The sequence below is a fragment of the Apostichopus japonicus genome, chromosome 4, assembly GCF_037975245.1.
Source record: "Apostichopus japonicus isolate 1M-3 chromosome 4, ASM3797524v1, whole genome shotgun sequence".
Taxonomy (NCBI): domain Eukaryota; kingdom Metazoa; phylum Echinodermata; class Holothuroidea; order Aspidochirotida; family Stichopodidae; genus Apostichopus; species Apostichopus japonicus.
Window position 1 is genome coordinate 28432873 of NC_092564.1, and position 21017 is coordinate 28453889.

At 38.0% G+C, this 21017-nt stretch overlaps 1 protein-coding gene across 2 annotated transcripts in view; it reads left to right on the plus strand.

The window, feature by feature from the left end:
- The window catches only part of LOC139967036 (mothers against decapentaplegic homolog 3-like), a 53197-nt gene that overhangs the window by 20409 nt on the left and 11771 nt on the right, over positions 1 to 21017 (plus strand). For both annotated transcript variants that reach the window (XM_071970659.1, XM_071970658.1), the window contains 4 exons: positions 8894 to 9087; positions 9822 to 9971; positions 17279 to 17362; positions 19999 to 20034. In XM_071970659.1, the coding sequence (XP_071826760.1) occupies positions 8894 to 9087; positions 9822 to 9971; positions 17279 to 17362; positions 19999 to 20034 (464 nt within the window). The remainder of the gene's footprint in view (positions 1 to 8893; positions 9088 to 9821; positions 9972 to 17278; positions 17363 to 19998; positions 20035 to 21017) is intronic.

Sequence of the window (21017 nt, forward strand, 5' to 3'; positions counted from 1 at the left end):
TGTACAGTTTATATAGTAACTAGTTATAAAGTGTATAGTAACCTTCAAGTGATATAGTAACTGTACAGTGATACAGTATAAACTAACACTAATCATGTAACATGTATGAAGTATGGGTAAGGATAGTTACTGTACTGTACAGTTTATATAGTAACTAGTTATAAAGTGTATAGTATCCTTCAAGTAATATAGTAACTGTACAGTGATATAGTATAAACTAACACTAATCATGTAACATGTATGAAGTATGGGTAAGGATAGTTACTGTACTGTACAGTTTATATAGTAACTAGTTATAAAGTGTATAGTAACCTTCAAGTGATATAGTAACTGTACAGTGATACAGTATAAACTAACACTAATCATGTAACATGTATGAAGTATGGGTAAGGATAGTTACTGTACTATACAGTTTATATAGTAACTAGTTAAGTGTATAGTAACCTTCAAGTGATATAGTAACTGTACAGGTATAGATAACTACTGGCCTTACAGTAAACACCTACTTTCACTTGTGACAGGTTCCCTGCAATCACAGGATTCCACAGGAAACTATAGTGCTGTTGCAAAGAATGAACAAGCTGCTGGTTTGTTTATAAACAAGTCAGCTGGACACAGGTTCTGTTTTGTAAACAAGCTCTGGGTATAACGCTGTACACCCAGTACACCATGGTGTACTGGGTGGTTATGATGGGTGGTTATGATGGCAGAGATACACCTTTGCTTACAAACATGCCTTTGGCCATTGGCTTGTTTATAAACTAAATTTTCATTTGCTCATTCTGTACTTAAAGGGCTAAATTCCTGTGGCTAAGTACCTCATCATAATAATAATAATGTGTTTGTAGGAACCTGTCAAAACCAAAAAAGATGATTTAGACTGTCGTGATAGGCATAGCTTTGTGGGTTCTCTATAATGGAATAAAACATATGATGGCTTTAACTTGTCTTTGATGGGGATGTTCAGCCATGCCCTAAATCAACAGAGGGCCACATTTATATCGTTCTCATCTAGTTTCATTTTAGGCTTCTGCATTGTTGTGAAAACCACTCCTAACTGATAAAGAACTGCTCAGGGAAACAAATTTATATAGAACCAATATACATCTATACTCTAAGCAGGCATCAACAAGTACTGGCCATCTGGAAAGCTGGACTGAAAATCTACTAGTTCGCAAAAATGCAAAATTCACTCACCACTATTATCTCTATGTTTAAGTCTCCATACTTATACTATAGTACAAAAATACAAGATTAAAATATCCTCTATAAATTTTAATATAATTAGTTGTAATAACTTTATCTTTAGAGCATAAAATAATACTGGTAACTTGGAACAGTGTAAAATCAAAACAAATTTGATGTCTAGGTTAGTACTGATTACATTTGTAATTGGAACCTAGGAGTATAGAACTGAGTACAGTGAGTACAGAGCTTAAAGTTTCCAGCTGTGATGAAATTATGTTATCTTGTGCATGCATCTTTGTGAAGGCCCATCATCCAGCCATCCAATGATTCTTTTTTCATTCTTGATTCCAATGGTTAATAGCATCGTGTAAGGTAGACTAGGGTACACATGAGAAGGAGACCACTAGGTACCGTCAGTCATTAATACCCAAATGTATATGTTCTGGAGTTATTATTTCCTTGGCAAACCCTACTAGTTTTGCCTAATTTGATTGTACCTGGGACAATTTCAGTTTACTAAAGTAAGAGATCAGTTTCCCAGGTACTACATGTGATATATTTACTGAGGTCCTCCTCTCTAATACCTGCCTCGATGCTACTATCACGCATACCCATCTACACAGCCTTTAAACTAGGGTTGGGCGATATTTGCTTTTTAACGTCACGATAAATAGTGAAAAAATTATCGCGATATTTCGATAATTACGATATTTTTTCCTCTAACAGAATTAGCGTAAATGTCAAGCTTTGAGTGGACGGAGAAAGAGAGATATACGGAGGGGACATTCAAAGAGAATATCTGAGTTTGTTATGAACTGTTCCCTTGAAAATAAATAAATAAATAACCACGGAAAATTTTAGTATTTTTTGCGTGTCTGGCGATAAAAAATTCGAAGTTGAGGATTCAAAATACTGAAGACTTTTGAAATTTAAATTGTCACAAAACTGATGAAATTTTTAAAATGACAAGTTAGAGTAGCTATATTATGTGATAAAATGAAAAGAGATTTAATCTGTCTTACAATCTTTAAAAAGTTTAACTTACAAAACTTTCGATACTATGAAACAAACTACGTTCGGTAAAGACCCGTTTCTAGACTGCCTAACAATGAACAGCATGCACTATACATACATCAGTTTACAACTGCAGTGTTTACCCCTACTTAAATATCACGGTAGGCTACATATGCTGCGAATTTTCCCAGGTACCTTGCCAAACAACCCCCCCTGTCTAACACCTGTTTGTTTACATTTTTGGCACGTTTCCAAAAAACTTTTCATGGAGTAAACTATTTTGGCTCCACTCTAGAATTAATTAGGTCAGTCAATAAAGGATCGGTAAAGTTATGTGAAATATTATCTTAGATGTTCAAGAAAAGTAGGTAAATATCCCCGTAACATTAAGGTAAGTAAAACACACTTCAAGCCAACCGACTCCTCCGCATGAACAAAACATTCTATTCCCCATGATACACGAGGCACAGTCTATACCATACAGACATAGCACGATATCAAGGCCCCAATAGCTACAGTATGGCCATCTTTATGGAAGTAAACCTTTTAATCCCATGTTTTAGGCCACTTGGCATGATTAACTAAATGCTAAATATTGTTTCCATGTCCTTGTAGAAAACGTCAACTTCGCAAAATACAATTAGTTGTGTTTTTGTTGTTACGTGAGATCCGTAACCGACGAAGTGGTTAGGCTATTTACTATACACTTAACTATGGTAGGATATTATTTTTCCTTTTTTTGTGGAAATTCTAGAAAATACTTTCTTTTCCCCCCCGCTTAACACCAGATGTGGTCTTATGGTTTATTCATAAATGGTTGAACTAGAGCCTTGTTTACATGACATTAGTTGCATTTAACACGATATGCCAGTTTCGTGTGAATTTTTCGAAAGTATTTTGCTCGATCTTTCGTAAAATTTGAAAGGTGTACCAACTTACTGTTCGTACACAATTGGTAATTTCTCTACTGATTTTCAGAGTTTTTTCCTCTATACAGTCAATGTTGTAAAGGACGTTTTTTTTTTTACGTAAAGGACGTTTTTTTTTTTACGAAGTTCAAAAGTCAGTAAATGAAGTTGATAAACTTGATTTCTTTTCAACTTTCTTAACCATGGAATGCTAGAATAACATTTACACATAAAACGGAAAAAGGATAATCGCATTTTTTTTCCACATTTTATTTCAAATTTCTTTCACAAGAATTTATCGTCATATGTTCAATCCTCAAAAAATATCGTCTTGAAAAAAAATTATTGCGATAATAATAATTTTCGATATATCGCCCAACCCTACTTTAAACTGGTAACATTTATTAAAGGTATATCACCAGCATATATGTTGAATGTCAGTGCAAAGTACAGCTATAGAAATAAGCATCTGTTAAAGCAAAAGGATAAGCAGGAGAAAAGAAAGTGTTTTATATTGCAATACAGCTCTATAGAAGGAGACATGAAGAAGAACCAGCCTGGTTGGCTCAGTTGACAGGCCTCTTGAAGCCACTCCTAGAGAGAGAGGAGGAGAGGAGGTCTCTAAGAAAGAAAGGAAACGATAGGGATGCGGAGACACCAGCATCCACGTCAGTCACAGTAGTAGAACCAGATGTACGTAGTAGAGAATCTGGAAGATGAGGATGTCCTGGACTGCAGAGCATCAGTGACGACCTCAGGTCTGGAGGACAAGACCCAGGAGGACCTGTTAGGGTTTGATTATTATTTGATAGGGTTTCAGAAAGATACACTCCCAGAAGTGTGAAGGAGGAGGAGCCCCCTGCCGGGGGTACAACAGTGCCCACAGAGCTGGTGGCTAGAGCACCCGATATTTAAAAAAAAAAGTGTGGTTTGGGGAACCAGAAGAGCAGGTATCTAATCGGGCCCAAGTGTAGTGATACCAAGACGACAATGCCTGTGGATGCCTGCTGGACAGGTTTGAAACTCTTGCCTGGATAAGGTAAAGTGTTCAGTGATCCCTCAAGAAGCAAAGGAGAAGTTGCAGGCAGAACAGTGATCTTCGTCGTCTCAGGTGTTCAGGGATCTAGTACGTAGTAATCTGGAGGAAATCCTGGTGGACGTGGATGTGGCAGCCCATTTGGGGGTTTAATTTACATCGGTTCTCATGCTGGTAGCTGAAGTACTGATGATGTATCATCAGCAGTTACCAGGAGATAAGGCGCAAGTCTCGAGAAATGAGGTGGGGCAGGTCCTCTTGCTTTCAGGTTGGCAAGATTAACCTATGACCCGTTTACCAGAGTGTCAACAAGATCATTGGTGTCCAGAAGAGAGAATGTGGTCTCTTCGATCAGGTGGCCTTTGTTTGAGGCAAAATCGAGAATGATGGTGGTTCAGCTTTTGGGAGAAGACCTGTTCGCAGGTAGCTTTCAACAGAGACTGCAGGAGGTTAACAGTAGACAGTCAGAATTGAGATCAGTTGAAAGGAACAGACCTCAGCCTTATTGATGTAGAGAAACAAGGCCAGCCAGAAATATTGGCATTACTACAAAACACAAGCAGTTGTAGAGGTATCAGGAGAATAGGGACCACTCTTCCTGTCCTCAGTTTATCTCACCAAAAAGATGGACGGGGGTCATGGCGTCCCATTTTAAATTTGAAACCCCTGAACAATATCATGTCAAACCAAAAGATTAGGACTGATTATCTGGTTGCTATTAAAAGGGCATGTGGACAGTGAGCATCGACCTCAAAGACACTTACTGTACTTGCATTATTTCAGTACAGCAGAAGAAGATAAACCGTGCAGGACACTGCTGTAAGGAGTCTGCACTGTAGGACATATCCAACATTATGCCCAATAAAACAAATGATGAAAAGTTCAGACAGTAGAAAATTTAAATGTCCTTGAAAAGCTCTCAGATAAGTTTGTGACATGGTTTGAAGGTCGTTTTGGGAATGTTGACTTAACCAACAACAGACGTTATGTCTGTTACTGTGTAGACGTAAAGGTGTTAAACATTCATGGTTAAAACCTGTGAGCTCTGAAATGCAAATGTGTACATTAGGTTGACTGATTAATGATGTAACATTCATGTAACTTATAATGTTATTCCAAACAGATGTGATATATAAGTCAGTGATGAGTTAGATTCTATGCACTACAGTATATTCCATATACAGTAGTTAACATTTGGCACATGTTTAATACTCTCTATAATACACATCAGTGGGGGAGGGGGGGGGTGAGGGAGGGGATCTTTTGTAAGCATTAAGCAATTTTAAACTACTGTACCTAGCAGAGGGGGAAAACCCAAAGCAAAAGTGAAATACAAGGTTATAACAAATTGAAAACTCATCTGCTTGATTTAATCTGTGCTTTAATTGGTCAAAAACAAGTTCAAATGAGTGAGCATCAATAAGTTTTCGGTTTTCATGGTTATAGATGACAATGAACTTCGACAGCTTTACATCAGTTACATAAAACAGCTGCACCAGGTGACATATCACATGTTCTGTTGTCTCAGTTCTTCAAATAAGGAGGAGGTGGGGGGGGGGGGGGTTGGGGGAAGGGATAAACACTAGAACATGTAACAATTACAGACAATAACAGGGCATGCTGGTATGACCATAACAGAAATCGAGACCTTGTAACCTTGATGATGGTGCATATCAAAGAGGTCTTGTGCTAATTTTTCAGAGCAATATTATCCATATTATGTATTTATGTTGTCTTTGTGTGTCATTCAATCTAACATGGAGATCTAAAACTTGATGATAAAAACGGAGAACATTATTGAGCCTGTATCTTTACTGCCTGAATTTAAATGTTTAAGTCAGTGACGTTTATCTGTAAAGCATCATGTACTTGATAACGTTGGCATCGGTTGGAAACCTATAAAGAATTCTTGATCATGTTGTTACCATGGAGCATTTAATGGATAGTACATAATATGGAAATTTGTTGAGTTGAGGGGGAGAAATGAATAAAAATGTTTAATGTAGGATGCTATTCCCTAAATGACAGAGGGCATGTAATGTTTGTTTATCATCAATATCCCAACAAACTGGTGGTAAATCCCTGTGGTGGATTTTGATGCCTACTGTATGTACCATTACTTGAAATATATTTACCTGGCCTATTAACCCCGAATTTGATCAGAGTAGCTGCTGTTGATTCCTAGTCTTTATACCCACTGTGTTAGCATGTATACTAGCTATAGGTGATAGGTCTGTTAGCTGACTGATAATAATACCCACTGACAACTTTCTGGTTTCCTGGAAACTTCCTACCAGAAATTTTCACTAGCTGTAAAGGTACACCCACTCATTAGTCACAGTTGCAATCGCAATTTGCTATACATTAAGAACAGCATAGGGGTGTCGTCATAGGCTTGCATGTACTACAATGCACACATATATATGTATGAATAATGTGCATGTTGACACAGAGACTCTTGATAAGCTTGGGTGATTATTAAGTAAAGACAAACCTAGATAGCATATATCAAGAGATATTGTGCCTGAAAATCCAATCTTATGTATAAGTGAAACAAGTTTAAACTTGAATGAAGGGCACAGTATTCAGTTTCGTCTTGAGGTGGAACTGTTGAAACTTCCAACTGGTTTAACTCTAGTTACGTTTCTATGCAGATTGTGTTATTGTTAGAATTTGGAAACAATCTTGTGGTGCAGTTTATAGTAGTAAGTACAGTAATAAGCATTGTAAAGTGCTTTCATATGCAGAGAAAATACATGTGCCTATGTGCTTGAAATATCAATATTTATACCCATTTTATAACATTCTTCCTGGAAAGCCGATAAAGCCCATCAGAACAATTAACCAATGACACAGTGAGGTAATAAAGCTTCATATCCACATTGAGGATAAATATGGTTGTTACCTCCTGAGCGTAGCTGAAGTAAATTGTTGTCATAGCAGCCACAGATAATCGAGAGATGTCGGCCGAAAGTATTTCAGACCTAGTCAAACTACAGCATTGGATTGACTAGTTACATTGACCTGGTTGGAAAGATATTTCACTTTTACATTGAATTAAATGGGATCAGAAAGTTCCTAGCATTTTAAGCTCGGATTAAAAGACATTGAACTGTACCATCATTCTTAAATGTTGTTAAAGGAGAAACATACCCAACCATGATTGTCAGTGGTATGTGATAAATATAACTGTCAGTGACATCTTCTTAAAGCTAAGGAAAATCTTGGTTTCATTTGAAAGATACCACAGATTTCATGTTTCTTCAGATACAAGGCTGAAGACTTGATCAAGTCCAAACATGACATCATTGAGCCACATGTTCTTCATTTGTCTTTGTTAATTTTTTATTTATTTATAACAATGTTTATCTTATGCAATGGAGATATGAATGCTTTTCACATAACATTGGTTTCAGTGTCAACCCTGTTCCACATTCTACCTTGAAAATATGAAAGAAAAACAGAAAGTAAAAGATTTCAGATCCTAGTGGACCTTTGTTTTCACGACTTGTGAAAGACAGCATTGTTTTATATATAATGTGTGAGGTCTCTCTCTTGACTGTACTGATTGTGCAAATTTATTAAGCCTTCTGGCTGTCTAACTGTAATTCTTCTGCAAGACTGAACAGTGCTAGTAGCACTGCCTTTGTTTATCTGCATGTTTATTAGAAGAGACCGTTGTTTATATATTTTGTCACTTCCAAATTGCGTGTGAAGTACATTGGATTTTGTTGGTACATTGCTGAAGTCATTCCAAACCTAGAGCTATATATATACAGCAGGATGTTGGTGAATATACCTGAGTTTCATGTCAAACCTAAGAATATACAATGGGACATATCATGGGATTATCCCTGAATTCTATGTCAAACCTAAGTATATATACAATGGGACATATCATGGGATTATCTCTGAATTCCATGTCAAACCTAAGTATCTATAATCTAAGGATATATCATCGAAGTATGCCTGAATTCCATGACAAACCTTAGTATATATGGGACACATATTGGGATTCTCCCTGAATTCCATGTCAAACCTAAGTATATACAATCTAAGGATATATCATGGAAGTATGCCTGAATTCCATGTCAAACCTAAGTATATACATTCTAACAAATATATTGGGATTTGGGAATATCCATTATTGTGGGCTATTATCAACATGCACAATTCTCATATGAGAAGGAGTGTCAAACGAACCAAGAGATTTTGAAATTTTTAAGGAGGAGTAACTGGATGAAGATGTTGGAGGTTCTCTCCTGAAAACCGTCATTGATTCCTCCATGGTTACAATGGTTTCTTTGCATTGCATATTCAATTTTGCGAACCTCTTTCGATGCATAGAAAAGCAAGTCTTGCTGGTCACTAAATGTTACAAGCCTTGACTGGGTATAGGTGTGGCGTACTAACACAGCTACCATGGTCACTCTTGCTCATGAGACATTCTCTCATCCACCACAGTCACTTTGAATACACCCTTTTCTTTCTTTTTCTTTTCATCATTTTCGTTTGTATAACATGGATGTGGAAAATGAGTGGGAAATAAACAACTTGCTCTGACCATTTCCTCCCTTTTGCACAGTAGTTTATGCATGTTTGCACTTTGATGGGGTCAAGTATGTCTTTTTTTCCCCCCGTAAATTGTTTAGTTCATTCATTTGATTACCTTGGTAATAACATTGATGAAAAAAAAATTGATGAAATTCCTCTTCATGAATGTGCCCTTTTCTTTTCTTATGAACAGATCCCTTGATGGACGTCTTCAAGTTTCACATCGAAAGAGACTGCCCCACGTCATCTACTGCCAACTCTGGAGGTGGCCAGATCTGCAGAACCACCACGAACTCAAACATGTTGATAACTGCGAGTACGCATTCTCACTCCGGAAAGAGGATGTCTGCATTAATCCATACCACTACTTCAGAGTTCAAACACCAGGTAAAGTTTATCCCTGCTGCTGTCTGCACCATGGTATCTGTGAGTCAGAAATCTGCAGAACACAGACTCTGATCATGCAAAAACAAATGGAAGGAAGGAAGCTACTGTAAAGTTCTTTACTTTTTACCATTTTTGGGTAAAGATTGTAAGGTCTTACTACCGTAGTGAGTAACTGTAACACAGAAATAATGCTCAACTCCTAAAAGAGTTCCTCGTGTCAAGTCATTTTTGCATGCTTGGAGAACTAGAGTTATAACGATGAGATGAAGATGGAAAACAGTGGAGAAAAATGATCTTACTGTTTCTCTGCAAATGTTATTGGTTTTGCAATCTTCATGGTGTGTGTGTGTGTGCTGGGTGTTTGAAGGTGTGTAAATCCTTGTAAACATATCATCGCTTCAAGAAAGGGAACTAGGGATGTTCTCCCTCTTTGCATGAAGATGCCCCATATTTTGAAGATTTTTGCTTATTATTTGTGGTTACAGTTGAAAGTGTTTAAGAAATGAAACTTGCATAATTTATATATATGCTAATTGCCGATCAGATGGTCAGAACATCTGCATGGTTGAATCACTTGCAATCTTAGTGTGAATAATGACAGGTAGGTTGATTTAATAAATGGATGGGATACTGGTCACAAAGATACTTTAAAGTTGCTGGAAGTATTGACCATCTGAGAATACAAGGACAGATATATTTATTGATGCCTACACCTATATTTGTTTAATCACCAGTCTTGCCTCCTGTGATGGTGCCACGCCAAAGTGATATTCCTGCGGATTTAAGAGCGCTACCGCCTCCATCTTTGGATGACCTAGCAAGCACTGTGCCAGACAATGCAAACTACCCTACAAGCATGGATGCACAGAATATCCTTCCTCCAGGTAACTGAATGAAGATAACAGTGTAATGGTAATAATGGAGTAACATGTTTAACCTTCATTAACTTTGAGATGGATAAAAAGAGTGATACCCACATGGGCTGGATTTAGCTTGTTGGGCCGGATGGTTGCGAGAGGCCCCATGGGTGTTAACAGAGACAAAGATGACTGTTAGTGCACCTCTTGATATCACAGTAGAACAAATCAATCTAGCCATACTGAGTAATACATGGTTTCAGCAATAACTGAACAGCAACAAGAACTCAACCTGCAGGTTCACTAGTGAAAGAAAGAACAAATCAAGCTAGCCATACTGAGTAATACATGGTTTCAGCAATAACTGAACAGCTCAGTCCAATAGGGAAATTTTTAATAACTGCAAAAAAACAAAACAACAAGAAACATGAGTAGTGATGAGGAGGTTATGGGAGATTGGTTGTGAGAATGTTTTTGTCCATTAGAGATTGAGGGGCACCTTCAGGTTAATGTAGACTCCCAGGACTTTCTTCTTATCAGCCTCTTTTACCCAACACCCGCCCCCCCCCCCCCTGCCTCGCAATTAAAGCAGCTTGGTTTGATAAAAGAAATGTACATTCTATCACAACTTAAGCAAGTCTGCATTGACACAAATTTGTGCCCTGAACTTCCACTGATAAGTGTGTTGTCAATGGAAGACAATGATAGTGTGCTGTAGCAACACCTGTTGACTGGTGGCAATCCAGCTCTCCATTATGTGATAGTGTCCCTACCAGGTTCCTTTCCTGGATGTCAATTAGATACTCATTAGTTTCTGGTTTCTTATCAATGGCAAAATGATCTCCTTCATGCATTCATGAGGGTGATCATGTATGTGTGTGTTTGTATATGACACCTGCTTGTAAATCACGAGAACAATAATTGTATCTTGGTTGGATCCCTCACAATCCGTGTCCAAACCTCACACTTGGTATCTAGACTTCCCTTGGTGATTGTAAGTATAATTCCAAACTTCCAGCTGAGATGATTATCTTACTTAATACTTAGATTCACCGAAGTGAACTTATTTCTTATGGGGAGGTCAAAGATCATTTGAGGTCAACAGTTTTCAAATTTTGAAATCCATGTGTAAACTTCATATGTGGTACTGTATGAGGGTCTACCTTATATGTGAGTACAAGAACCTCTTTTTCTTTCTAGATGGCAAAGGTCAATTTGATGTCAACAGAAGTCACAATCTGAAAAACTTGTTCACAAACATTCCTAATTTAAAGCATAAATGAACTTGAAACTTGATGTGTAGGTCCACATCAATGTAGGAATCTTGCTGTTTAACCTTGAAGCAATGCCTCTAACTTCAGGCTATTTCCTAACTTCGGTGGATTTTGCTGTTTGCCAGTTGAACAAAGTAGGCCAGTATGGCATTTGCAATTCCGAGCGAGTGGACAGTAAGGGGAAAAAAACACACCATATGTCAGGTAATAGTTGTCATTCAAAATGTCGGCATGATTTTTGTACCCTGCCGCTGCTGGTCACCAACAAATATCATCGGGCTGCTGCTCTCTTAAAAGCCTGTACAATAACTGATCTGTGCTGTAACTCTGGAAAATGCCAGTGCAGCAGGAACTTGATTTAAGCCAGTAAAGTTTTGGAATACTTTCAAGTTGTGTTTCTAGCAAGTGGCTAAATTTGTGCGATCTAGGCCCGTAGAAGGCAATAATGGCGAACTTGAACATCTTCTGTGCAGTAAAACCATTATATTGGTGCAATTCTAGGCCTGCAGAAGGCAATAATGGTAAACTTGAACATCTTCTGTGCAGTGAAACCATTTTATTTCATCCAGGGCAAATATTTAGTCAGTTTCAGTTTCCTTTATACCAGTATAAATAACATAAATACAATTTATAAATAGGAGAGTGTGAAAAGTTATGAAACATAACAATAAAATCACAATAACAATAAAAAGAAAAACGAATAAAGGCAAAAAAAAAAACAATAAAAATTGGTAGTCTGGTTGTCTGATACAGCTCCGTTCAGATGACAAAAAAAAAATCAGCTTTGAAGGTCGTCCCAGGGATGATGGACTGAGTTGTTCAAATTAACTGCAGATTGCATTATAACTTAATACCCCCAAATATGTGAAAAGATAAATTGGTATTTCCCTCCATCACTTTGGAGATACTGAAACAAAACAAAATTAGTGGTAGGTCTTGTGATCCATGTGAAGGTGGGGGGGGGGGGTGGGGGGGTCTTACTGGCATTGTGTTAGTGTTATATGCACCAAACATACACATCTCTCCTACAGTGTACATATTGGTCATTCTTTGTTAATTTGCTACATTTTTTCAGTCAAACAAATTTGCTGACCAAAAAGTAAGACCTGGTTATCTGAGAAAACCAGAAAATAAAAATCATAAAAAGTCGCCCCATTATCAAATTGAATAAGGACAGGAATCACTAAAGCCATTGGCTTTCTGGTTCAATCCAAACAGCTGTCTGCAACAGCAACTTGTACCGCAAACAATGCTTTGTTCATAAAACATACCAGTCAGACGTAAATACAATACATGCATGGTACATGCATGCTACAAACCAATGTTTATTAAGTTGTTGGCAAAATCGTAGACAAAGATTAATTTTATTCAGCGGCGACCATTGTGCATTGTTGTTATCACAGACATTGATTATTCTTCTCGCGCTGAGAAAGCTGCTTATTTTTTCTCCTGACGCATGTTCAACACACATTGTTAACATCTGTAGACGTGATCTCGACAATCTTGAGCCATTCTTGAGGCCTGGGAACACCAGCTGGTGATGAAATATGGTATTACTTGTAACGTATATCTGGCAAGAAGCATGTTACCCACATGATATCACAGTCTGTAGATAAGAGCCTTTCTGTGAATTTATTATTCTTTTGTAATCGGGAACGAGGATTTTAATTGTTCTCTGATCATCCAAAACAGATATTGCTAAAGAGAAGGAGGCAGCAATGAGGTAAAAAATATCTCCAGTAAATCCGTCAACATTTTACATTTAAGGACACATTCTGTGTAGAAAATATTTACAGTGTTTTCATCCATGGGACTTGATAAAACGTTCTCAAATTCTTTTTAGCTACAAAAAAAGAACATTATCCTACTGTTACGTTTAGTGTGAAGTACAGCCTAGCTATTGAATTCTAATGCAAACAGTGCCTTACTTACAGATAGATATTATATGCACAGTCATCTCTCACATTAGCTTCTATCTAGATCACCTGTCATTAATTGGTTGTTTATTGCTTTGAAAACTGCTATCAAACTTCTTTACTCAAGGAAGTATGCTCTGTATTGTGCTGTAGAGTGTTGGGGGCACTCCTATGTGTTATGAAGACATGACAAAAGTGATACAACAGGAAAGAATAATTTGTCTTTAATAACTGACAAGAAATAGTGAAAATTCTCACTTATCTACACATAACATGGTATCAAATATTCACTAATAGTACAATGTTATGAAGACATGACAAAACTGATACATTTTGGTCTCGCCTGAAGACATGAAGTACATGACGACCTGATGGCTCTGTTCTGTATGTGACAAGACTTCATGTACATTGTAGAATGAAAGCTAAACACTGCTCCTTGTTTAGACACTATATACATATTTGTTTTGTTTATTATCACAATGAAATGAGCACATCTTGGATCCCTCCTGCCCCAGAGTAACAATATACAAGTAAAAATGAGGAAAATCGACATGGTCCGAGAAAAAAGAACCCTTGTGTGCAATACTTGACTTCTTTTGTTCGCTGTCTACATGAATCATCTATCAATACACGCAGATCAGATCTCCTGCAAGTAGCACCATAGTTACAGAACATGTGTGCACTGGATATGCATGTTTACCAGAGCAGATAACCTGATATTATTTTTTAATCCCCTTCCTGCTGATCCACAAAGTGCACAACCTCATACATATCCACCGCAGACTCTCGGCAGTAATGACCCTACACTAAAACCAAAGAATCTGCTGCCAGTGTTGTTAATGCAGAGGTGGCTTTTGTTCACTGCTTAAGACAATAACTGTTGAGCGATATCGTCCACACATCCTGCAAGCCATCAAACAAGTCTTACACAGGAAAACCACTGCTTCCTCACTACTCGCCTACTACCTGATTATATGTTCAAACATATAACACAGATTCCTATTACAGGCCCTTCAAGTTTGTTAGTTTTCCCACGCTACTATGTAAAAGTGATTATTGACCCAAAAGTGACTCTTTGTATGGTTTGTTTGGTCAGTGATAGATGTAATGTAAACCATGGTTTTGTTTTATTTATATCTCAAAGTTGGTGTATATTGTATAATAGGTTTTTGTGAAGATTTGTGTGGATTCCATTCCCCAACTTTTAGTCTCATTTGCACAGTTAGGAAAAGGTATTGTCCTAGCAAAGCAATAAGTGAGTTCATTGGTGGGGGGTGGGGGCGTGGAGGTTCCTCTCGCTATTTTAACCAATTTTGTAAAGCAATTTTATAAAGCGCAACTGGTTTGTAATTTGAAACAATTCACTTCCAAGTTTAAATCAAGATGAGACCCATGTGTGTTTTTTTGTTATTAAGTGCATATATAGAGATGGAGATGGTAAATATCGTCGTTCGTAAATCCCCAAACCGATATGTTTTGGGGATTATAAGGCATACAGTACTCCAAGAACTGGTTGCAATTTGAATGGTCTCTGTTTAACTACTGTGTGTGTCTGCGTATCTTGATTGTTGAATCGAATTGCAAAACAAATGGGATGCATTGAATAATGTAATAATCTGGAATGTAACAGGCGTTCATATTCCTTTACACTTTTTTATACAAGTGTGATATAGAAAGTGATCGATGTAAAAGTTACAGTGCCTGACTATTTCGATGCTAGCAGGATCTTCTTCTAACTGAAATGAAAACAAATGACTATAACAACACATTAATAGACACAGATGGATAGACAGTTAAACTGACACAGATGGACATGCAGCTAACAGTTTATTCTCTCTGTGTCTAGAAATTATCTTGTATAGCTACAGTCAAGCGCAGTCAAGTGTGAAAAGGAAGTTGAAAAGTTCGCAGAACATTCCAGTCTTTCTGAAACTAGTTGAAAGTGAAAATGTTGACCTCGCTATTTAAAAGTGTGTGGCGTTAATGTACAAAACACAAGGTGTCAAAACCATGTAACATACAGATGGGCCAATTGTGCCATGCAACCCACAAGCCAATTATATGAGGTCCATGAGTAGGCTTTCAAAACTGTACTAATGTGGCCAGGAGAATCTTTATCCACAGCAAGGGAGGACATGAAATACAGTACATATACATGTATGGTATGAGAAGTTTGCATATATTGTTGTAATAAGATATTTTGATATAATGGATCTAGACTAAGTGTAGAATTTTCTGATCTTTTAATTTCCCTTATCATATCATGTGTTAATTTTTGTCATGAGAGTTAGCACAACAGTCATGAGCAGCTTCATGAACTTAACACAACAGGAGGTCAAAAGGTCAAGTGAGAGATGTGCCAGCACTCGCACATAGTTATGCAGTAAACAGACTAGTACACTACTTTGCAACAAACAAGTATGTACGTTACTTTATCAAATATTAAATATATGCAAACAAATTGCGGCATTAATTTTGTAACATATTGATCATGCGACAACCCTCGATGAATTTCTGCTGTGGAGAGTCGATTAATTGAAAGAATTCGTTTGCAAAAGGGGACTGAAAGTTTCAGGATGAAAAGATGAACTGGCCCCTTTAGCTGCTGACGATGAATGGGTCTACCTGAACTACCAAGCACTGCAAAACAAAGGCAAACACCAGCAGTACAAAGACATCAAAGGAGTTCAGGTCCTAGGTCCAACAGGGTTAAGTGACTGGTGAAATAAAAAGGACTGTAGTGAGGAACTGGCCACCATGAATGTATTTCCACATTGCTGACTACCGTACCAACATCCACAACGTTGGGCTTTGGACATGTCTACTGACTGGCTACAAAGAGGGAAAGGCGTACAGCTACATAGAGTCTGGCTGGCTGAAGGAAGTTTCCTACCATGATAGCACTTACACCCCCTTGAAGGCCACTTGCATACCATCGCAACATCTAAGGAATGTTCCCGGTCAGGGTGGGTTTAACGTCAGTCGTTGTTTTTCGATTGTTTCGGAATCTACAAGTAAAAACAAAAATTCACCAAACGAGAATAAATACTTTTAACTCTTCACAACCCCACCGGCCATAGTGGTACAGAGTACACATTGTACTTGATGTAAACAAAATATACTCTCACTTGACCTGACCTCAATTGACCTTCCCACTTGCGCCGTTTGAGTTCATGAAAATGGTGCCTTCTTAACGTGTTTGCTTGCGGCACATATCAATTTTGCGCCCACCTCTGATTAACTAAATACCTCCCTGGATAACTTAGGTAGATCTATGTGGTTGTTAATTGTTTATCAAATCCAATACGGAGACAGTCTGTATACCCAGAGATTCATTGTCGGCTGTTATTGTTGCAAATTTGTAAATCTTTGAAGTTTAATGGTTAGTTTACAGCTATCCTGGTGTGATTTGGATGGATTTACATCTGAAAGACTGCTTACTGTATTAGTCCTTGTTATGATTGATTGTAGTACCATTTAGGTTGTGGGTGCCAAATTCAGTACACGGTGTAGATTAAACAGAAGATTGGAAGGGAATTTATTGTTCACATCTTGTGTAGCAGTTTTGACGGCTTTAGAGCTTTGACTTTTTGAAGCTATATCATTCCTGTGTGCTAAACTGCTATACACCATTGTATGTGCATCAAAGAAATGTGCTCATTTGTTTGCATTGCACTTTGCTATGTGATACTGGATAAATGATTCTGTGGAAATGCAGAAACAGAGAGGTTGAGTACATTCTGAAGGAAAAGTCACAGCTTGTTGATTAGTGTTGTGTGTAGTACCAGCAACTTTCTGTTTGATATGTGTAACTACAACCATTGTAAAAGACATATGTGACTATAGACATTGTACAAAATCCCTTCTCAGTCATAAAATATGCTAATGAAAATTGTTGAATTGTAATAATAATGAGCAAGGTTCTTTGTGTAAGCTACTGTGTGTCATCTAACAGAGTATGTACAGGAATATCCTGGTGGCTGAAATTCATTGTTTAACAAAATTGCTTGCAAACTTTTCTGCATCTTTAGGTCAAAATGATGTCATAATAACATTCCATATCGTGGAACATACAAAGGTTCTGTGCACTATTGTATATGATATAGTAAATATATATTTTCTTTATATTCATTTCTCTCAATAGAGACTCCACCTCCTGGTTATATGAGTGAGGATGGTGATACCAATGACAACAGTATGGAGGCATCACAAAATGGTAGTGAATATGGTACGTCTCATCATCTGGTTAAATGTCTCATAAATCATGACAAGAAGGGGGGGGGGGGTACATGGTATCGAATAAGAATCGGCTTGTTGTCTCCATTGACAAAGTATGGAGGCATCACAAAATGGTAGTGAATATGGTACGTCTCATCATCTGGTTAAATGTCTCATAAATCATGACAAGAAGGGGGGGGGGGGTACATGGTATCGAATAAGAAACGGCTTGTAGTCTCCAATGACAACAGTATGGAGGCATCACAAAATGGTAGTGAATATGGTACGTCTCATCATCTGGTTAAATGTCTCATAAATCATGACAAGAAGGGGGGGGGTACATGGTATCGAATAAGAATCGGCTTGTTGTCTCCATTGACAAAGTATGGAGGCATCACAAAATGGTAGTGAATATGGTACGTCTCATCATCTGGTTAAATGTCTCATAAATCATGACAAGAAGGGGGGGGGTACATGGTATCGAATAAGAAACGGCTTGTAGTCTCCAATGACAACAGTATGGAGGCATCACAAAATGGTAGTGAATATGGTACGTCTCATCATCTGGTTAAATGTCTCATAAATCATGACAAGAAGGGGGGGGGGGGGTACATGGTATCAAATAAGAAACGGCTTGTAGTCTCCAATGACAACAGTATGGAGGCATCACAAAATGGTAGTGTATATGGTACGTCTCATCATCTGGTTAAATGTCTCATAAATCATGACAGGAAAGGGGGGGGTACATGGTATCGAATAAGAATCGGCTTGTTGTCTCCATTGACAAAGTATGGAGGCATCACAAAATGGTAGTGAATATGGTACGTATCATCATCTGGTTAAATGTCTCATAAATCATGACAAGAAGGGGGGGGGATACACGGTATCGAATAAGAAACGGCTCGTAGTCTCCAATGACAACAGTATGGAGGCATCACAAAATGGTAGTGAATATGGTACGTCTCATCATCTGGTTAAATGTCTCATAAATCATGACAAGAAGGGGGGGGGTACATGGTATCGAATAAGAAACGGCTTGTAGTCTCCAATGACAACAGTATGGAGGCATCACAAAATGGTAGTGAATATGGTACGTCTCATCATCTGGTTAAATGTCTCATAAATCATGACAAGAAGGGGGGGGGGGGTACATGGTATCAAATAAGAAATGGCTTGTAGTCTCCAATGACAACAGTATGGAGGCATCACAAAATGGTAGTGTATATGGTACGTCTCATCATCTGGTTAAATGTCTCATAAATCATGACAGGAAAGGGGGGGGTACATGGTATCGAATAAGAATCGGCTTGTTGTCTCCATTGACAAAGTATGGAGGCATCACAAAATGGTAGTGAATATGGTACGTCTCATCATCTGGTTAAATGTCTCATAAATCATGACAGGAAAGGGTGGGTATCCACGGTATCCATTAAGAAATGGGACAAATGTCGCCCGATAGAATAAAGAATGTAGAATATTTAATATTGCGTTACTACTGTACAGTTCATTTTGGTTGGGCCTCTAGAGAGACAAAGTGGGCTTTGTTTACTCACTTTACTCACCGATTTCAAGCAAAGAAGTAAATCCTCTTCAAGCCCCCATTAATGTTGTTTGTTAAATTGGGTACTTATCATTAGTGCAGGAAAACAGTTAACATGTTAAGTGACATTGAGTCTTGAGTCCTCTCTTAAGGAGTTAAGGTTACTGGTTAACTTAAGGTTAGTCAGCTCTGGCACTGTTTTGCTGTAGTCCATTAGTTTATTGAGTGTCACAAACTTTTGTTGGTGTGTAGCATGTAACAGGAAGCTACCAAATCAATGTGTCTCAAGTAGTTATGATACAACCCTGTCAATTGTATCCCTCGTTCTCTTTCTGTTTTGGAAAGCAATTTTCTTATGTCATTTTAAGATAAGTCTTTGCAAGTCGTGCAGGTTTCACCATTTTCAGATTCCGTTGTTGGCAATCGAAATGAACATGCAGATGCACGATTGTAGCTGGAAGATTGAATAAATGAAAATTGTTTTGTATCCTTCATTGAAGTCTGCATGGCCAAAATGAAGTGATGTTAGGTATACCTAATGTATAAAATCACTTGAAATTTACATGAGTCATAAGTTATTAAAAAAGAAAATTCTTATTTTTGCTGCATAACTAATTATACTTTACAATACTATCCTACACTATGTTTTTATGAAAATTAGGACACCAAACATAAAGTTTTCAAATTTTCTGCTGTAGGCATCCTTGAAGTTGCTTAAAGTTTGTATCGAACACTTCAATATACGGTGGTACACTTCGCAACAGTAAAATGAAAGTCACAGGACCTGGAAAAATATAGTCTGGTACCTGATACAAATTCCAACGGCCAAGATGAAATTTAGTTGTGTACTTACCAACGTTTGAAAGGAAAAAAACAAAATCTTAAGAAACAAAAAGTAAACACAAGGTTAATTCTGTAAATAGAAGTAGTCTGACAAATCTGTAACCACATAGCTCTCTTACCGGGGCTCTCCGGCATTTCGACAGAGGGCGCTGTGATATCGGAACAAGTCAGCCCAAACCCGCTTTATACATCACTAGACGATAATAGACACCTGGATACCTTTATACCAAACTGACTAGTGACACTTGTTTTTATCTTTGCAGGTTCTGCAGCATCGCCAAGTCCAAGTGATTCGTTGGGTTAGTATTGCTACAGCTTTGGTTTACTTGTCAAAGGTCAAAGGTCGAAGGAATCTGTGACGGGTTTAGCCTCAAATTTGTCCGGTTGCGTCAACAGAAGAACTGGCACCCCTCCTCCTGACTGGGACTAGCTCTTGTGTCATTTTTACATTACAATTCTACACAGGGCAAGGAAGTCGGAAAACTCTGCTTCTGTTATCTCAATATATCTGCTACGTATTGAGATATTTTAATGCATGATCCCCCCCCCAAACCCCTCCCCTCTCTCACTTCTGCTACCAGATCCCTTAGGTAGTTCTTTTGAAATTTGTCACTGGTTACCACTTAGAGTTGTTGAAAAAAGTTACTTCATTATTATTTTTAGCCTGAACCCACTCCATAGACAAATTCTGATGCATTTTTTGCCTTTTATTGTGGTGTATGAAATCACACACCTCTCGTCTAAGGTTACATCTTCTAACTGTCAATCACAGTCTTTCATTTACCACCTTACATGTATGCTGACCATCAAAATGCTCTCAAGCATAGAAAGTGTGAAGTGGGTAGACAAAGAATATCTTGCCGGTCAAGTATACTAACAATTACGAAATGAAAAGCTGAAGGCTAAGGCACTGCTGCCATGCCTCACTGACTGTGCTAATTTCAGAGTGATACCACTATCCTGCTAGTAACCGACATACACCTCACAGGCTGTGCTAATGTTAGAGTGATACCACTAGCCTGCAAGTATCCGACATACACCTCACTGACTGTGCTAATGTTAGAGTGATACCACTAGCCTGCAAGTATCCGACATACACCTCACTGACTGTGCTAATGTTAGAGTGATACCACTAGCCTGCAAGAAAACGACATACACCTCACTGACTGTGCTAATGTTAGAGTGATACCACTAGCCTGCAAGAAAACGACATACACCTCACTGGCTGTGCTAATGTTAGAGTGATACCACTAGTCTGCAAGAAAACGACATACACCTCACT